The 20015-nt window shown below is 43.3% G+C and overlaps 2 protein-coding genes across 11 annotated transcripts in view; one reads left to right on the top strand and one right to left on the bottom strand.

The window, feature by feature from the left end:
* The window catches only part of Calx (Na/Ca-exchange protein), a 37431-nt gene extending 19296 nt beyond the window's left edge, over nucleotides 1-18135 (bottom strand). For 2 of the 9 annotated variants that reach the window (NM_001260286.2, NM_079699.4), the window contains exons 1-2: nucleotides 17198-18135; nucleotides 1895-4077 (exon numbers count right to left, since the gene is read on the bottom strand). In NM_001260286.2, coding sequence (NP_001247215.1) covers nucleotides 1895-3750 — 1856 coding nt within the window. In that variant the 5' untranslated portion in view covers nucleotides 3751-4077; nucleotides 17198-18135. Of the gene's footprint in view, nucleotides 1-1894; nucleotides 4078-4637; nucleotides 4744-6085; nucleotides 6269-6718; nucleotides 6953-9935; nucleotides 10172-10234; nucleotides 10340-17197 lie in introns of those variants that run through there. The other 7 variants (NM_001300506.1, NM_001300505.1, NM_169940.4 and 4 more) reach the window with 6 other exon arrangements.
* CG43446 (uncharacterized protein) lies at nucleotides 8382-9814 on the top strand. Of its 2 annotated transcripts, none has more exons than NM_001260287.1 (2): nucleotides 8382-8986; nucleotides 9056-9814. In NM_001260287.1, the coding sequence occupies exons 1-2, from the start codon at nucleotides 8689-8691 to the stop codon at nucleotides 9556-9558; spliced, it is 801 nt and encodes a 266-aa protein (NP_001247216.1). In that variant the 5' UTR covers nucleotides 8382-8688; the 3' UTR covers nucleotides 9559-9814. The 2 variants fall into 2 exon arrangements, with proteins under 2 accessions (NP_001247216.1, NP_001247217.1); NM_001260288.1 differs by having other exon boundaries at nucleotides 9053-9814.
* Nucleotides 18136-20015: the final 1880 nt, after the last annotated feature.

The raw sequence follows: 20015 nt of genomic DNA, 5'->3' as shown, positions 1-20015 counted from the left end.
CTCGCACGTTGCACGTCATCGTTGTTGCCACTTAATTCCTGTAAGTTTTCCCTCGCTGACATTCAACGTGCCTCGCCCCCTAATTGTCTGCCCGCTTTCGTTGCCACTTAATAATGCAAAACCCTCAAAAATTCATGTTGTGTCTGTGGCGACGTGTTTGAAACAATTTTACGCGAAACCGCCCAGGGGAGTGCAGAAAACCAGGACGGCCTGGGACAGCCATAAATGAGGCTTTGTGCAGCGGAGTCTAAGGAACAACAACAGACGACAAGTGCCCCTGGGTAAGTGCTTCACATAATAAACATTAAGTACAGTGAACGAAAATTACCATCCATATCTACATAGATACTATTCTATAGCAAACAATTGGCAGACAATTAGAAATAAGTTTATGCTGTATAGCTACTGTACAATTTTAGTTGCTAAACAGCTTATATCTTTGAGAGTATAAACTTGTTCCATAGATAACCAAAATTTATTGTTTAATATTATTAAAGACTGGTTAATATGGCGTTAGCTAAATCTTTAAATTAGAAATACCCTTTCGATATATATCTTATATGCCAGTGTGAATAGTTGTTGCGTTAATTAAGTCAGCAAGTAAGTCATGATTAGTACCCATCAAATTGAAGCCATGTTCCCAGATTCTCGGCCAGCCTAATTCCCGGCATATGCTGCCCAATTTCTCGGGCCATAAATCATCTTAAAAAGCCACCCTCGAACCATAACTGGTGACCCACATGCGGATTTTGATGTGGATGTGGCCATGTTGCGTGTCGGCCGACATTTCGGACATGGCCATGAAAGCCGCAAAAACATATGCAAACGCAGTTAACTGACTGCGGCTGTCGTCTGCCAAATGTTTGTCGAAATGAATAAATTTTGCAAAATTAATTACAGCTTGCTTGGGCTGCGAGCAGGGTGTTAATGTCTGGAGGGGAAGGGTGTTGTGGGTGTCTGGCGTTGTCATCTAGCACGCGGCCAGGACAATTGGGCCAGGGGCACACAGCAGGATACACACATTCACCGGTTCATAATGGATTCGCGGTAGGAGTTTGGGGATGGGAGTTCCCAGGCGCTCGATGTTTGCCATTTTTCGAAGTTGATACCGACTGAAACTCGCTGCTGGCCAATGGCAATGCCAATGTCATTATCCGCCAGCTGGTGCGGCAATTAAAAGCCCCAATCAAACCGACTTTAATCGACTCGCGGCGCACTGTCTCACGCACATCCAGCCGCCTGTCTATTCCCAGAGCGGAAATTGCGAGTTTGTCGAAAAACTCCGCCGGGAGATCGCATTGCGTGACATCGGGCGTCGGGATATGCCGGAATGGCGGGTGAAGCTATCCAGGACTCAAGGCATGGAAGTGTAGGCAAAACTTAACCCGGCGTTTCGAGCGAAAACTAATGTTATCTAGGTGGTTTAGCCTTATGTGGGTCAAACACAATAACAAAGGGGGCGAGAAACTTTGTCCTGTTTTGTCCCAACAGGATAATTTGTGTGTGTTTAGTTCTGACTTTTAAATTGCTCATAACATGCTTTAAGTCAGCTAAATCAGGCTTTAATTATTTATCTGATTTTATACAAATTTTGACTGATATCTAAACTCCCTTTGTAGCTGCAATCCAATACCAATTAGTTTATAAACTGATTAGTTCTGTGGCAATATGCAACATATTAAGATAGATATATCGGTTTCACTTTCGTTCAATGCTGTGAGTTTCTCGGAAGCCAGCATAAATGATAAATATATGAAATATTCAATACTATGAAATTGAATCAGGAAATATCGTATCACAATTTACGTTAGGCCATAAAGGCCTATTCAGAAATAAATTAGTTGATGCATAAATATACAAATTTGTAAATAATTAATAAAACAATGCAACTCACTCGGATTCATTGTTTTCGAAGACAAGTTCGCCGCGGGCCCCCTCGTAGTCCTTGGATTCGGTGGCCGTGTCGTTCTCTGTCCAGTAGGGCACTATGACGGTGCCGCGGGCGCCGGAGTAGCGCATTACCTTCAGCTCGAACCGGCCGACGGACTCCGTGATCTCGAATACCGAGTCTGTGAAGGCAAAGATGCCCGCGTGGTCGTCGTCCAGGATCATGACGGTGGCGATCATTGGCACGGCTAGCTTCACGCCCTCGGAGGGATTGAAGAGTCGAATGTAGAAGCACTCGTCCTCCTCAAATACGTCATCGTCGATCACCTCGATGCGGAAGCGCTGCTCGTCGACCCCCGGCGGGAAGCTAAGCAGTCCCTTCCGTCCGACGAAATCGGTGCCGGCGGAGGCGGTGCCGTCCTGCGTTTCGTACTCCACGCTGGCGTAGGTGGAGATGTCGCCACGGCGCACCACGCGCACCTCAAACTCGCCGCAGTTCTCCATGACGGTGTAGTGACCCGGCTCGAAGTACATTCGGATGGGATCGTCCGCCTCCTCGTCATCGCCCGCATGCAGCTGGGCTTTAACCTCGGTGAGATCGCTGTGAGCGCGTTCCTGGATCTTGCGCATCAGGTTGCCGCTGCCGACCATCTTGCGGGTGGCCTGGATGCGATAAAAGGCGCGCGACTTGCTGCTCCGCGCCAGCACCTGCTCCTGGGCCATCATCTCCAGCTGTTCGAGATCGGCGTCGGGGTACTTCTGGCGTAGCTCCGTCAGCAAAGTTATGTACTCGCGACGGGCCTCGTCGAAGGCCTCGGCGTCGTTTCCGCGAGCGGATGTGACCATTGGTTGTTTGGGGCCCTTCTCCGCATCCATCTCCACCTGGTCGTGCTCGCCGGCCACCACGGTGCCGCGCTTATTGACCCGGTAGTTCTTGTCCATGTATTTGTAGACCAGAAGACGCCGCTCGGCGATGTAGGCCCACAGCACGGTCAGCGGGAAGAATAGCAACGTCACGATCGCCTCCCAGACCAGGATCACGCCGGGCGTGAACACGGATAGGATGAGCCACAGCCACACATAGGCGAAGACCGAGAAGAGGGCGGTAACGAAGAAGACTCGCAGATGCCGGATCCTCCGTACCTCGCCCGCCGGTATCCAGATCATGCATACGGCGATAATCATAAACAGGTTGTAGGCAGCTGATCCCACGATTGTGCCAGGTCCCAAGTCACCGCTCTCGAAGTCCTTCGCATAAATCTCAATAACCGAGAGCAGGATCTCGGGGGCACTCGATCCCAGGGCCATTAGCGTTAGATTCGCCACCGTTTCGTTCCAGATGCGCACGTGCATCACCTGCTTGGTGTTGTTGGGTCCCTTGACCACCACCGCCCGTTCAATCGATGTGATTGCCTCGATGGCGGCCATGAAGCGATCCGCAATGATGGACACACCCACAAACAGGTAGATCAGTAGGACGAAGTAAACAAAGCCGCGGACGAGGCGGTCACCCACCGAAATGTTGCGTTGCGGCATCCAGAGTGGCAGGACAAGACCCTCGCTACATTCGCGCAGCTCCTCCGCGTCCGGTGCTTCTCCATGCACCTTGGTCATCTGTTCCAACTCGTCGTCCATTTGGGACGGCGCGCCCTCGTCGCCCTCCTCGCCATGGCTGACCTGCCTTAGTCGCCGGCTGAGGAAGTGGCCATCGTCCTGGCTGAGATTACTACTGCTGGAGGAGGTAACATTAAGGTACGCCTGCCGCGCTTCTGTCTCCTGGACTTTGAGCAGCGACTGGGCGGTGGCATACACAAAGATCACGAATAGTGCGCAGGTGAATATCGATTTAAGGAGCAACTGCATGGCTGGTTACTAACTGGGATGGCTTCTCCTTATCCTGGAAGTGATTGGGGCACTCGCTGTCCCGTTGGCCTGTCTCTGGAAGCTTTGTTGCGTTCGATTTGGCTGTGATTTGTGCTGTTGCAGTTGCTAGTTGCTGCTGCTTGTTGCTGTTGCTGTCGCTTGTTGCTGCTGCAGTTGCAATTAGTGTTGCTAATGGGAGTGTTGCTAGTTGCAAGTTGCCAATGTCGTTATGGCCCGGTGCTAATGATGGTGACTATGACGTGGGACCGCGAGAAGGCATTCTCGCAATGGCACGTTCAACACTCTGACGCAGTTGGGCCGCTGCACCTGGGGGATAGAAACGGAAGGGAAGGGACTTATTAGTTAGTTGGTAGTTGACTGGCGGCCACTAACAGTGCGGTTCCTATTCCTATTCTTGGGAATTTATTTCGGGTGAATTGCATCACGAGTGTGTCGCCGAGCGGAGCGCAATGCCACTGCGAAGGTTGCGAAAGCCCGCAAATAGTCGCTAGAACAGAAGAGCCCGCCCAGATCGCCAAGCGGGATGCCTCATCGGGTTGGTGTCTATTTGGATGTGCATTGGTATCTCAATAAATTACCCCTTAAAAAAGCTCTACAAATGAGTAGTCGTCCCCTAAGACGCACTTTTACTAGTTTACAAACTGTAGAAAATACAATATTTTGAAATATTGTAGTTATAAATACAAAATCTAATTAATGTATCTTCTACAATTTCAAGTTAAGGGAAATACAACATGACTATTAGTACTGGAAATAAATTAAAAGAAAAGTAAAATCAATTTTAGAGCGCTGTAAACGTTTTTAATACCACCATATCAACAGAAAAGTGTAAAAATATTCAAAATTTACAAAATTCTCGTACTCACGAAACAATCTTCTATAGTGTTGGAAACTAAAATTAATTAGAGTCCGTATTTTCCGTGGAGGCGGGTGCAGCTTTTCTTTGAGCCTTGCCAGACATTCTCTATTCAGCTGTTTTGTGTATTTACACGAAAACGAAATTAAATGCGTAAATAGACAGCATAAAACATAAACAAAAGTGCAGCTATAAAATCTGGCAGAGCAGACGCAAGACTACAGGCAAACAAAGTTAATTTTCCGAGGAAATCAAAAACAGACCGAGATGAATTTCAGCTGCAGAAAGTTTGTTGCAAATTGAATTGCAAGCCGAACGAGAGCGGAAAATGCCGAGAAACGGGACTGACCAAGATCGATATTCTATATACACATATGTTTGCAGATATTTCGCCAATGTCAATACCGGGAACTAGAAACAGAACCCAGAGCATTAACGTTTGGATGGCAATAAAAAGCAAACAAGTGACTAACTGACAAGACGGACCGAAGAAAAATACGAACGAATGCAGTGTGCACACTTGCAGATAAAAACTGTTAACAGTTCTTCCCGAAAAAGGGGGAAACAAAGTTTTATCATTTTAACTAATACGCCGTTGAACATATGCATGTTTGTGGATCCGAATACCATCGGTTGCTTAAATATTGTGCATATATATATTTATATCTTATAAATGGGTTCATTCATTAATATTAAAAAAGTATCAATATTATAAGTTTTGAGATAGATTGCATGTCGGCATGATTTGGAAGAAGCGGAAGGTTACTTTTCGGAAAAATTTATTTAGAATTTATTACTCTTAATTCGTTTGAAACACTAATGGCCTGTTAACAGTAAAAATATGTCACTTGTCTTCAGAGTTCAGAAAGGAAGCTCTTTTGTTTGCAGGGAATACTTCTCACTCCACAATCCTTTTGTTTAAAGTTCGCCTGGCTAGCAGTTGCAGTCAAAGTTCTGGTTTATTTATAGTTTCGAATATTTCTCTTTATTTAATATGCACATTTGGATCACACACCCATTCGGATGGCACAACACTTTGTCGCTGGCTTCGAAATCCAATAAATCAATATGCCCGACCGTTTATGGCGCAGGGGCTAAGATAATCATCAGCGCTTGCATTAATTTAGCAATTACAACAAGAGCCGACAGCAGTCGATATACATAGATAGACAAAGAGCGGGACAGACGATGGCGCGGGAGGGAGACAGAGAGCAGCTGGGAAAATGGAGAAGTGAGTGAAAGCGAAGAAAGCGGAGATAGTAAATGATGATGAGACAAACAGACGCCCCTGGGAGCACGGAACATATGCTGGGCAGGCGTTTCACTCCCCCCTCCACATCGCACTTTATTCCGGCGGTAAATTGCATTTGGCCATTATTGGAAAACGGTTGCACGTCGGGCGAAGAGATTGCAAATTAATTAAAAAACTTTGCTCCCGGGCCAAAGGCGCTTGCTTACATTTCCCAGCTTATCAAACGGATCTCGAAGCGTGATTTTTCACGCAGCCTTTATGCTCGTCAAAGGCCGAAACACTAAAATTAACGTGGATTTTTAAATTTAGCACAAACAAAAAATAATATAATCGTCTGGCGATCGAACGCGCCGCGTTTCGCCAAGGACTGCGACTGAGAATGCGACTGAGCGAATATGAAAGAGTATGAACGTGGGAATGCGAATAGAAATACACATAGAGAAATCACAGAGAGATCGTTGTGCTCGAGTGCCGCGACTACAAGATACCCGTTACTTCGTTAGGGGAACTGCGAGGTATTCAAAATATTCTAGTTTCCGAGATCACGACGCTTATAAGGACGGACTAGTGATCCTGAAAGAAGAAACGCGTTTAACTAAGCAGTAACGAGGCTAACAATTTCAAAAATTTGAATTTTTTTTTCATTTTTGGAAACTGGAATGGAGGTATATTTCCATTTAAGATAGCTAATTAGACACTACGATTGGTCGGCTTTTTTCTCAGTGTGGAAATGAGAATGGGCAAAATGAGCGGGCCGTATGGAGGGGCATTTTGTTTACGTTGCGTTGGCGCTGTTACGTTGTATACATATGTATGTATTTACAAGCACCCATACATACGGTTTTCGACGGATTCGAGTCGAGTCGATCCAATTTTTCGGTTTGCTTCCAAGTTCAAGGAACATTCCCGCTTGAAATCGTCTAGTAAATCAAACACAAAGTCTAATTGGCTGTTAAGTAATTCCCGGTACAGATGTTTTCATGTAGAGACCGCCAAGTTCAGTCGCTCGTCAGCTGGCACAGATTTCGGATTCCATTTTTTCGCGACTCGCAATCGCATTTGGCAGCCCAGGCACAACTAAATCCACAGCCAGAATCCCCATATTACCACCTGTCTGTCTGCCTCTCTGTTCTCCCTTCATCCGTCGGTATTTCTCTGTCATGTTGATGTCTCTGTGTCCCCCAGTTCATAATTATTTCGTGGGCACGGATTTGCTTTTGTTCTCTGCTCGGCTTTTTTTCGCTTTCCCCCATCCCACCTACATGCGTTGGGAAATCGGGCGAACTCAGACACGGAAAATATGGCAAAAAAAAAACAGGGGGTCGGGTCGGATTGGGTCGAAAAAAGCTATCGAACCAGCTGTAGCGTTGAAATCTGATTGATATTAACTAACGGGGAAATACGATTTCTTCAAAGAGCATAAAAGTGTATTTTTAATTATTGTGGAAATATATTTCCGCAGCTCTGCTGCTCAATGCCAAACCATTCGTAATGTACTATTTCCCCCAACTATAATAGGAATAGTCTCGCATTTCGTAATTACTCACAGAGATAAAAAAAAAAAGTCGATCTTATCTAATGCTCCAAATAGAGCAGTACATAAATTCTAGTAATAAATCTCATTTAATGCGGGACTATAGTAAATCCAAATTTAAACAGCCTTCAACAAACGAATTGCTGTTTAGTATTTAAATGCTGATATAACCTTATGCGTGTGATGATTCCCCTTTTTATTATTAACCACTCGCTTGCGTTTCGAGCTCTCTGTCATTTGATTTCCCTCCACCTTTCACTCTCTGCCCTATAATTTCGTATTGCTATTTGTTCATTGGCTTGTTGTTATTGTCTGTGGTATTCAGCTAAGTTTTACAAAATGCAGGCAATCATTTGGTAGCCATGCAAATGTTGTGCTAATTTTGTTGGCCGTGTGGCTCTTCATTTCAAAAACACTTTCCTCGCGAACAAAAGACGATGCGATGGTAGAGACCCCCAAACGCAATATGCCGGGCAGATATTTGAGGATTACAGCAAATCATGTTGATATACTATATGTACCATATGCTTAGGTGGGCACACATAATTCATTCGCATATTTTCCGTTTCCCAGCTAAGCGCCTTTTCGTGGGCATTTCATTTATTTTCCCACAAAGCGTCATGAATGTACGCATACGACCAAAATACTAGTACACCAGGTGATATTTTTCGGTACGAATTGAAATAATTAATATTTAGTATTCTATGCTTGTGATATGACATTTGTTTGATTTTCACAACACAATCTTATCGTAATCCCAATGTATATGCCTTTCGGTACTAGTTTAAACGAGTTACAGCTTTAATTCTCAAATCTTTTTTTTTCGTACTGGTAAAGTGTCATTCAACTTATATTGTTAAAGTAACGAGAACTTGGTTTAGCGATTAAGTTGGCAGTTTGGGGGTCTGTTTCCCCAATATTGACAAAAAAGAATAAGTCGTCATTCGTCACTTGAACCTCGAAACATATTCACGCAATTATCAGTGCTCCGGAAAGATTTTTTAGACGTTACCGTTATTTCTTATATTTATACAATAGATCGGTTTTAAATTTATATTCGAACGCATTTATTTGTTGTATTTTTTTCATACAAAGGCATACGATGTTGGTGTGATTATTGTTTGAATAAAAAGATTGTTGTACTAAAAAAAATTATTAAAGTTTTGGAGTGTCGTGCACAGTTATCTCTTCCACTTATTGTGGACCCAACCCGCCGACTGGTGATATTACTCATTTGTTTGCTTGCTTTGTACACTTGCCAACATAATTTTGGAAATGTTGATCTGCTGTATGGAAGGGTGCGAATTCAATAATTCGATTTCCAATGATGAGCATGTTAGGTGCTGGTTGTGTGACGAATATGCTCACGCGAAGTGCGCGGGCATAACTGATAGTGTAGTGGAAATGATTGAAGGAAGAACTGGACTCAAATGGACCTGTGAAACCTGCAGAGTTGTCAAATCTCAGATGGGAAGATTTATGAAGCAAACGCGTACGGAAATAACTGAACTCTTTAGGGAAGTTCGAGCCGTCTATGAAAAGTTGGCGAAGCTAGAATCGCATATTACGTCTCGTAAGATCCAGATCTTAACTATCCGATTATTTAATCGACTAATTTATCTTTTTTATTATTTAATAGTAGATCCTCAAAAACCGATTTACCCTGTGGACAGTGATTCAAGTTCTAATCCATTACACACTTTTGAAGATACTAATGATGACAAAGAAGTTGAAGATGCAGAGTCATCTATTGTTCAACACAATTCTACGAATATGCAAAAAGCGAAAATATGGCATCATAATGCGGCTCCCGTGGTACTACCTCTACATACCAATCCGGTTATTCTTAAAGCTGTACCTCCAATGAAAGCTGTGTTCGTATCCAGACTCGTAACCTCAACTACTGAAGATGCCCTCAAACACTACATAGTGGCCAAACTCTCTTATCCCAATCCCGATGACATCATCGTCAGAAAAATATATAATAAGCAAAGACGAAAAATTGCATCGTTTAAAGTGATGGCACCGGATCCTATATATTATACGATTTTAAATCCTGGATTTTGGCCTAAACATATCATTGTGCACGAGTTTGTCAACAAAAGCCTTCTTCAAACCAATGTAGAATTTATAAAATATTGTTAATATTTCCATATGAAATTTCAGTGAAATATTAAGAAAGTAACACATTTCTAGAATAGGAACTGTGCAAGCATTATCAGTAATTATTAATATAACACTGTTCTAATCACATTTAATCACTCATTTTTTTGCCAATATTTAGGGTATCAATTGCTCTGTAGATACAGAAACACTTATACAATTTGATATCACTCGAGTATAAGAATTCGGTTCACAGAAGTTTCACTTTTATGGTTTCACAATAAAATAGCTATAAACGAAATGTTTGATATTTGGAGTGCTAGTCGTTCGACCGCCACTGTGAATAGTCTTAGACATCTCATACTCGACTCGAATAATAAAAGTAAAATGCTATGGGATTTGTCGCCAGGGATACTCACTCCGGGATGGAATTGACTATATACTCTGCGCTGGCGGGGATAAGGATGATGGGGGAATCTTGAAGTGGGACTTGACCGGAAACTGAACGCTGCAGTCTCAAGAGTGGATGTTGTACTTGATCGCCCTGCCGTTTGTCTCAGGCGTGACAATGCATAGTTTCTCCCGCCCGTCGGGTGGGTTCGCTTCCTGGCAAGCAACTGAGCCGCCGGACTGCCGCTCAGCCAGGTGCGCAGTACTGGTGAGATAACGGGATGCGTGGGTGGCTGGGCGTCGAGTGATGGGCGTGGCACGCACTCACCTGGGGATCCAATTTCGGTCCTTTCGGTGCTTGACTCTTGGGTAAATCGTTAGCTCTGTTTCGAATTTGATTTTCGTGAAGTATAAATCAGAGCATTCGCGTGTCGTCTAATCAAATCGCCACTTTGGCAGCCGCCGATATCAACTGGCCCCGTTTCTATCCCCTGGCTAACATATAGATGTACATATATGTATGTGCATATACATGACGCACGGAGCGGCCTCAGATACGGAGACTCGATAGGGAGATATACAATGGAGGGTCCCGAGCCACTGGCGATAAGTCGGGGCAATTACGTTTGTGCGACCATACCTGATAGCTACTCTAGATCTTGATATTCGCGCTTTCTGCTTCGCGGTGTTATACGATCCGCTCATATTGAGTATTGCCTGATAGCTACTATTGCGTCATTGTCTTAATGATACAATCTATCTATATGCCATAGACACAAAATGTGCTCATGGCTTAGATAAGGTCTGTGGCCCAACCGAAAGTAACCGAATTAAATATTTAGCTAAAGCCAAAAATATCTACAACATGAAAACGCACAAGTCGCCTGACTCTTTCACCGAGAATTTAAGTCTTTTGGTGTAATCCCAAATCAGGCGAAATCTGCGAGTGAATGTTTTTGCACACTTTACCTAAGCCATAAATCGCTTTCCACAAGAAAGAGCCTTCTGAGTGTTGGTGATTTCATTGCCAGGCAGATAAGGTTTGCCATAGTTTGTGAGATATCCTTTGTGGGGGCTTTGTTTCACGGACTAGATTTGTCAGGCTTCCGTGACAAAGGTATTTAGATTCGTTATGCTAACAAGAGAACGTCTGATACGTTTCGGTGTTCAGTGCTCACTGTTCACGGTTAGATATTCGAGTCCTGGGACGTAAAATGACATGTTTAATACGGGACCGAGTGGGAACAGTTGGCGTTGTCAGCATATTTTAGACCGTAAACCCCCCGGTTATTGGCGACATTTTGATATTGTCCTTGTTGCTGTAGCTGCGACGTTATAACAACAAGTTTGATGACGGTCGTTATGCGAATCGTCGATTTGAAATGCCTTCTTGTCACAGAACTTGTGTGTTGAGTGTGGTGCGGTGTGGTGTGTGTGTGTGGGTGTGAGTGTGAGGGTCCTTATCTGCTGTAGATGTGTGAGTGAGTGGATGTGCAGATGTGTATCATTGTGTGTTGACAGTTCAACGGACACGCCCCGCCGCCCTTCATTTTCACGCCTGTTGTGTTGTTGTCAGAGCGTAAACTGTTTATTATTTAACAATATCCTTTTTTTATATCTCTTTCTGTGAGGATGTGCGCGGCTGTGTGAGTTTCGAGCATTCTTATTTATTTATAACTGTGTTTCACACTTCTGCAAAGGTACGCTCACAAATCCGAGAATAAATCTCCGGATTAAGATTTAAATAGTCGCACGTTTAGCGAATTTATCATGTTTGACTTTTTAAGCACCGCTTAATGGCACATTTAACTATATCATTTATCATTTAAAATGGGTCTGCATTAAAAGTTTTTGGTTACTTGACAATTAAACTAATTTATTTAATGGCTAACTAATATTGCAGAAGAATTGATAAAAATGTAGTATAATCAGCATTCTAGTTCCACTTCTTTGGATTTCGTTTAATAATACTTTTATAAGTGTATATCCTTTGATCATTCCCTGAGTGTCTGAACGAAAGTGCTTGGGCGTGAGTGGGCGTGTGCTTGCCACTTGACTGCGGAACGGACGCAACAAGGCGCCAATTCTCGAATCAGCGGAAACAGGCTTTTAGGCTGCGTGCCTGAAAGTAGGCTACACATTCCAATCTCGGAGCTCACTTTACGTGTGTGTGGGAGCTGCACTAGTGTGCGGCGGATAGATGCCTGCTGGTCTGTCAATTATGCACTTCCATATCTGCCTTTAAGGACTCACATCACTGGTCAATGGCAATCAGGCAGCGCAATCAAGGCCAGCATCGCATATCAAAGCATCAGCATCGCGGGCTGGCATTGACATTGATTTGATTTCAAATCACATCAACCTTAAATGTCAGCATGCCACAGAGGATGTGGATGCCATTTGCCATTCATATTGCGCTATGTACTGCCACCAACGTTTATGTGCATTAGAAATACACGCAGAAAAGGTCATTAGAGGATTTCCTCCTCTCTACCACTGGAGAAAACAACTCGAGGACGTTGGTACACACATTAGTCACGTCTTGCTCTGAGTAATAGTATTTTCTTATAGGGCTTCCATGAGTCCGGAACAACCATGAAGTCATCTGGCTGAAAGTAAATGCCAGTTGTATTTCACAATAGCGAGTCTCAGACAAAAACTCGATCATAAATTATAATTAACAATGCTCTAAAAACAAGCCCCATTAAGTTGGAAGATATATGGGATGCACAAGTAAACTGTTTGCACTACTTTCCATAGCTTCTATAGTTTTCTTTACTGCTTCTCAAAATTAGAATAATTCTCCGTGCGATAAGCTCGCTTTAAATGAATAATCGCGGTATTCGGTGGCAGTGTCAAATCGAGTCAAGTCGAGTTTTCGGGCAGGATATTATCACTTGCTGGCCATGATTTACAGACTGAAGCGAAAGCAGATGGAGTTGGGAAGTGGCAAATGGGGAAAGCAGCTGCGTGCCGTATAAATATATGCGTGTGTATGTCGCAGCGCTCCTATTGATTTTTTAGCTCCACCCCAAACCAGTTTTCACTCGAATGCGGAGGAATCGAGGCCCTGACATGCCAAAGTTGGTTTAGATAGCGTTGTTAAAGTTGTTCGCCATTGCCATATCAAGTGGGTGGGTGGTTAGCTCAAACTATTTCCTACCCAACATTGGCTTCCGCAGGGGTTGTCCCAACCTCAATCTCCCTCCTTTCGGAAAAACTTTAACTGAAACAAGAATGCCAGTTGTGTTCGCCAAAGTGTTGCGACTGGACTCGACAATTTGCCGTGTGTCAGCAGCAGGTTCGTCAGATCCGCGATGATGATGATACCTGATGGATGGTTTACCAGTTGACCAGATGTTACCCCGGGCGGGAAAAAAGTAGCAAGCAGTCGGTGCATCAATCAATCTTCCAGTGCTAGTAAATGCTGACGCAGATAGCTTGATTAAGTCGTGGCAATCAGCAAAGCAAACATTTTGCCAAGGGATTTTAGTTCTTCGTTTATTTTGTTTACCCCAATGATTCAATGCTGATTTGCTGGACGGACCGTTGATCCTCATAGCCGATAAGCACTGTACAGCATTGCCATTGTCATTTAATTTGTGTGCTTGCTTGGGCATGGAAAAGGCAACGATGGTGCAGGCTGCCTTCAAATCGCTGGGAAAAGTCACATTATCCCATTCCCATAATCATCATCATCACCGACGCCGTTATCATCGTAGTAATCATGTGGCAAGCTTTCCGGCCGGAGCAACAGTTTCGGCCCACAAACAAATTGTTATGCTCCGCCTTGGAAATCCATTAGGGAGCCGACAAACAGAGCCAAAATGGCGCCCCCTAGCTAACTACGTACATGCCATACTGAGCAAAATCAATTTGGTAAGCTCAATTTAACTTAAATAGTTCATACTTCCAGAAATGCCGGGATAGTTAAGAACACCGGGTTTAAACCGCATTTTAAAATGGGTTTAAAATATTTAGTTCGTTGACTTTTGGCCGGAGGTCTTATAATCTATAAGCAGACAAGAAATTTAAATTTATGTTCTTTAAACAAAAATTCACAAAATAAATTTTCCTAGTGTGTCTGTGTAGTTTTGGCCCAATTCTAGTAAAGTGAGAGGGCACAACGATGGAATGGGTGAGACGCCAAGATAGGGTCCTCAGTGAATGGAGAAAATTGAAATGGAAATTAAGTTCGAACGAGGGCAGATGAAGATTCCTCTGGCGTGTGTGTTATCCGACATGTATCAGTGTGGAGAGAAGCCCCCCACACTTTTAAATTATTTACCTTAACGCACCTGATTATGCCCTTTGCTGGCTGGGCCCTCGATGAATATTTCAAACACGCGTCACATCGACCTAATTGAAACCAGAGTGCGAGCTCCAGTTAATGTGACAAGGATTAAGTGCTACCCAATGCGAAGAGTTAATTGAAAGCGTTTCAATTTCATTTCTTCGCCATTTATTTCGACAACCGAATCCACACACACACACACACATGTAGATATTTCTGTGTCTGTTGAGCGGAAAATTATCATTTCCTTGGCCTTTGTTCGCTCAGTCAATGGAACTCGACCATTTGAATGGGCGGAGAGAAGTGAAATGAAAGGTTTTCACTTTGGTTTCCGTGCTGACACAATGCCGACATTTCGATGTGTACGTGCTGTGAGTGTGTTTGTTAGCTTGCTGTATGTCTTCTGTATGTGTGTGTCTGACTCAGTGTGTGTGAACTTAGGTGCGTGACAACGGTAATTTAGATATCCCAATATCCTGTTCTTTTCGCGCGTCTTTTGTTTCGCCACAAAAGCTGACTTAAGGCTCGCCTGTCAGCGCCTTGTCCGCCATTTTTGTGATTCTGTCTCCATTTTCGCGTCCCTTTTTCAGATGTTTTTCCTTTATTTATGGCCCTCGCCTTTTCCTCTTTCCTTTTGATTTTTGTCATCTTTATGGAATTTTTATCTCTTTTAATTTATACATATTCTCCGGCTCCGCCATCATCGCCATCGCAATTTAATTGCCGTTCCCGAGAAACTGAGCAATCGAGTCCTTTGCGTTTCCTTTTTTCCACCAAACTCTGCTTGCATTTTATGCTCGACTTGGCTGGCTTAGAAGTAAGCCCTATTTCAGCATTTCTCTACGTTCTTTATGCCTCGCTGGCCATAATCAAATTGCCTGCAGATCTGCCCATCTGGACGGCTTACTGGGCGTATGCGCAATTTGATGCCCACATACACGGTAAATCTAACAGGAAAATATGTAAAGCGAAGCTGGGTGAATTTTTTTTTATTTATGCCTCGTAGCTGGAGATTTGTTACTGTCAGGACGTATGTATGATTAACTCTGCTGCAACGGAATCCTGCATAAACTCTACACTCGAAAGTATGCTTTTTGGGGCTCTATTTTTTCCGGAAGCACGGCAGCTGCTAAAGCTGCTGATTCTGCGCCATTGTGCGAAATGTTGGCTTCCAGTTGCCGTGGCCACAGCAACTGTAACTTTATTTCACCATTGTTGTTCAATTGGGTGAGGGGCTGGAACTTTCTGCTGGTTTCATGAATCAAACATGACCGAATCTTGTTACATATTTGCAGTTTTCTTCGTCGAGTTTCTTTTGTGTACACATGTGCGCGGTTTATTTTTTTGTTAGTTAGAAAAGTTGGTCGCCCCACACACCGAAAATGGAAAAAAGTAGAATTTTTCGCCACTGTTTGCGGCTGCTACGTATGCAAGGCCTAAGCTTTTGAGTGCCTGCCACTTTTCTCTAAGCCTTTAAAGCGCTGAATTTTCATCTGAGAGCTGTACTGCGGTTTGGCTGTGTGGTCTGTTGCTTTTAATTGACGGAGCCATAAATTAAATGAATTTTCCAAAATCTTGTTTCATCTGGATTTTCTGCATTTCGCTGAATATGCTGCATACTCAATTTTAAATTACCCGAGGTATTCCTCTTATCAGAATCAGAAAATCGAGCATTTTGAGTGCTTCGAGTCATGCTGATGTTGGGTACTTGATTAAGCTAGCTAGTTAATGGCTGCCATTTAGTTTGATTAGATATAAAGCCCCAAACTGAGTTCCATTGTAACTTGTGTCCAATTGACAAATACTTATGGGACGACCTTCCTTCATTCATTGGTCAGTGAAAAGGAGCCCCTTAACCGAGTGAATGAATAAATGGCTATTTATTTGTACAAAGGGAAACAAAGTGAACTCTAAACTGAAATGGTAAGCAAATGTCAGGCAAGTGAAGCGAATGAAAGCTTGAATGATATTGACAAAGGCAAATGCTACCACCCATCGTCCTATGAATGAAAAAAGAACTCAAGGGGCTGGCCGACTTGGGCAGGAGTCGCGGGTTTTTTGCTTTTCAATTGTTTACTAGTCTCCGTGTTGATTGTTTTCTTTGGTTCCTTTCTATGGATACCCTATCAGATGGCATGATACTTTAGGCACTGTCTACAGTATAAGCGAAAAATTTCATCTAAGCGGGACAGTAAAATATACTTCATATAAATAATCATTTGTGGTTTAATGCTCTGAAATCTGAAATCATAAGCCTAACGTTTTCTGGCGAAGTTCTTTACTTTTTCTTGGGAGTCTTAATATACTTTATATGTTCATATGGGAGACGTGCCTTTTGGAATGTTAACATTATATCCCTTACTGACATTCGTTTCTTACAGCGTGTAAGAATCAAAGCTAGGATGCCATACAGCTTTATTTATAGTTAGTTATATCCTCTACAGTAAATACATTTCCGGATCACAAGCCGAGTCGATCATGATCAAGAAAATATGTAACGCCCAGAATTTGAAAAATGATCCAAAAAAAGTCCATTGCAGTTATGGTATGTGATAGTCGAGAAAGCCCAAAAACCAGCTGTCCACAAGGGAACTTAAAACTCGAACTTATGCCGATGTCAACTGGATTCCCCATTTGCTTTTCTTTTCTTCTGCGGTGCTGCTCGTCTCTTGATACTCACAAAAGACTCAATTAGGCGTTAGACAAAGACGGTGGACATAGCCATATGCTGCTTGGCCCAGAAGTTGTCGCTAATTCGCAGACAAAGGGCGAACGAGGGGCCAGTGGGCTTAATCGATAGAAAAACGAAAATGGGAAAACAAACTGACAATTGTCACGGACTGCCCCCGTCCGTTGTCAAGGTAAGACCGCCCGCACTATTCATACTCACATACACGGGGCGTATGCGTAATGCCTTAGCCATACCGCACGGCACTTCACATGTGGCGTATGATTAAGTCGTGCTTGGGTAGAATGCGCCTAAAACGAATACATTACCGGCAATCGGAGATGGAGGCGCCAGTGTGGCGAGCTGCAGGATCCGCTGCCGATGCTGCTGACACAATTTTCGCCGCTGCAGAGCTGCAACTGCAGAATGGCCGCACACAGATGCACCAGATATAGATACAGATACACAGATACAGATGCACGAAGCTGACGCCGAATTTGCGAATTTCGAGCTTGACACGAACACCCGGAGGCTGTTGAACCGCACCGCTCTGAACTCTTTTGGCTAGTTTTGTAGGTTTATGCCGTTTTCGTGCACATCCTTTCCTTTTCTTGCAGCTTCCTTTACAGTTGCATTTTTTGCAGCGGCTGCTGCAGTCCGCGTTGCCAAAAGTGAAAAGAGGCGGCCGGCACGGCGGTCGGTGGTCAATGGTCAATGGTCAGAAAACAGGTTCAAAAGTCGGCGACCGCAGGCGCAGGTCCTGTGTGTGTGTGTTACGAACGGGTGTGTGTGTTTGTACCGCACAACTTTCCCAAAAGTATGCAAAGATATTTAGCCTAGTTTCGACTCTCCGACAGCATCGTTGTTGATTTTTTGCTGCACTTTCTTGGCATTTTCTTTCAATTCATTTTTGCTCTCAAATTAATTTTGAAAATTTATTTATGGAAGATCATTTCACTAGCTTTAAACACTGTTTTTGTTTTTATTGTTGACTGAAGCACAACAAACACATCAACAAATACCTACATATATTTCTGTATATATGTGTATCTGTGTATGTTTCGCTGTGTAGTAAAAATAGTAAAACGCTCGGCACTTAAAATAGGAGAAGCGCAGCGAAAAACCGTTTGCCGCTGTTCTCTTCTATTGTTGTTGTTATTGTTTTGGTTGCTTCTTTCGTTGTCGTTGTTGTTGTATTTACCGCTGCTGCGTGTGGAAATCACGGAGAAAACGTTACACGCTCAAACGCCGGATAATGAAAGACTAACCTGCGAGCCAGTAACCGACTGCCACATTGGCCGACTGCCTCTTTAAAAATGCCGATTGTCGCGACACGAAGGGCACCCGAAATGCACACGAAGAGTGAGAGTGGCGAGTGCGAGGGCGGTGAAAGCGGGACAGATAAGGAAGAAAGTGCACAGGATAAGGAACAGAGTGGCAGTGGAACACTGGCCAGGCGATAACAACTGCGCCGCTCTCTCTCGCTGTCGCTCTCCGATGTTCCCCATCTTCCTCTCGTTGCAGTGGCGCATTTCGCAGGGGGTGTAAAGGTTTGGCGGGGAGGGTGGTGTAGAGGCATTGCTGGTTAGTATAGCCCACACCCACACCCCCTCCTCTACCACCCGCTGTCTTAGACAAGCAAGCGCATAAGTTTTTGACGCCCCTGTTAAGTCGGTTGGAAACAAGTTGCTGTACTCTATGCTTGGAAAATAGTCTATTAACAATAAGCACCGTTAGGGAAAGTGATTACTAGCAGATCGGGGTGCAAAAAAATATAAATTTTCAACACCCAATAAAGGTTCACGTGGCCAAATCTTTTATTTCTGAAAATTGTATTGTTTTATAATTTCTTAAGCTTAAAATATGATATTATTCACGCGTTGAAGTACAGTATTGATCTCAACATATACATTTTATTTAAATATATATATTTATTTATATTCAAAACCAAATTTGAGAAGTACATCGCCAATTCCAACTCAAATTGGCTAGAAAGCTTTTGATCGCATTGAAGTCAGCTTTTAAAAATAACTTAATTGGTATGTGTTTTACCGGATAAATGGCTTTCCCCTGTATAATTTTGATTTAGTTGATTGCGCCTTTTTACTTGGCTCTCTATGCAGCATCACGCCTACGAACTTTTTCAAGTCACTTATGCATTTTATTTTAATACCTATACATATTTTAATACCGCGCCATAAAAACTTCACTTAAAAAGTTAAATAATAATATTTTGTAGTTTTTTTTTTCTAATTATAAATCAGTTTTCCTAATTTAAAGTAATCTTCTTCTCTTCTATTATTATAATTCATGTATTAAATCAAAGCTAAAGCAGCAAATTAAGGCAATCGAATTAAGCAATGAATTAACATTTTAGTACTCCCCATCTACGGTTGTGTAATATGCCTCTCTAAATAATCGTAGGGTATCACCGGGGCTTTAAAGGTGGAATTCCTTACGAATGTTCTTTTGACTATGGCGACTGCGTTAGAATTTGGGGACCTGGATGGCTCGGCGGTTCGGCTGCTGACGGGCCCAGAACTGCGAACCGAATGGCGAGCTGTGCGAGGCGTCGTAAAAATAAATAAGCAAAACGGAAATTAATAAGACCCAAATGTTGCCGCTGTCGCAACGACCTCCCCATGTTGCCCCTGAGAGACCTGCCGCGACAATAGCGTTAGCCTTATGGCCATATAAACGCAGCAATGGAAACAGCAGCAGCGAAAGCAGCAAAAGTAGCGAAAGAGAAGCAAACGCTGCACGCCATTGCTGTAAGTACAGTACAGTACAGGAACATGTGTGCCAGTGTGTGCGCTCACAACCTTTTGCTACCTTGTATTTGGCGTCCATTTTTTTTCGTCCGCTTTCTGTTTGTTTTCGTTACGGATCCCAACTCATTCGGCAGGGGTGAACACGGGGCGTATGAGCAATATATTTATGTTTATAGCCTCGTTTCCAGTTGGTGTGTAGGCATAAAACTGTCGCGATTTTTATTTCGGATGTGTATGATTATTTGGCACGACAACTCAATTCAATGAATGAATAATAGCAATCATGAAATCATAGGACATTTACGAAATAAAATGACAGATCACAAATCTAAGCACTTTTTACAAATTACGTTTCTTTGCATTTGCAATCAACTTA

This window comes from Drosophila melanogaster, chromosome 3R (genome assembly GCF_000001215.4).
Source record: "Drosophila melanogaster chromosome 3R".
NCBI classification, from domain to species: domain Eukaryota; kingdom Metazoa; phylum Arthropoda; class Insecta; order Diptera; family Drosophilidae; genus Drosophila; species Drosophila melanogaster.
Note: the sequence above shows the minus strand (reverse complement) of the source record. Positions and strands in the feature narration are given on the sequence as shown.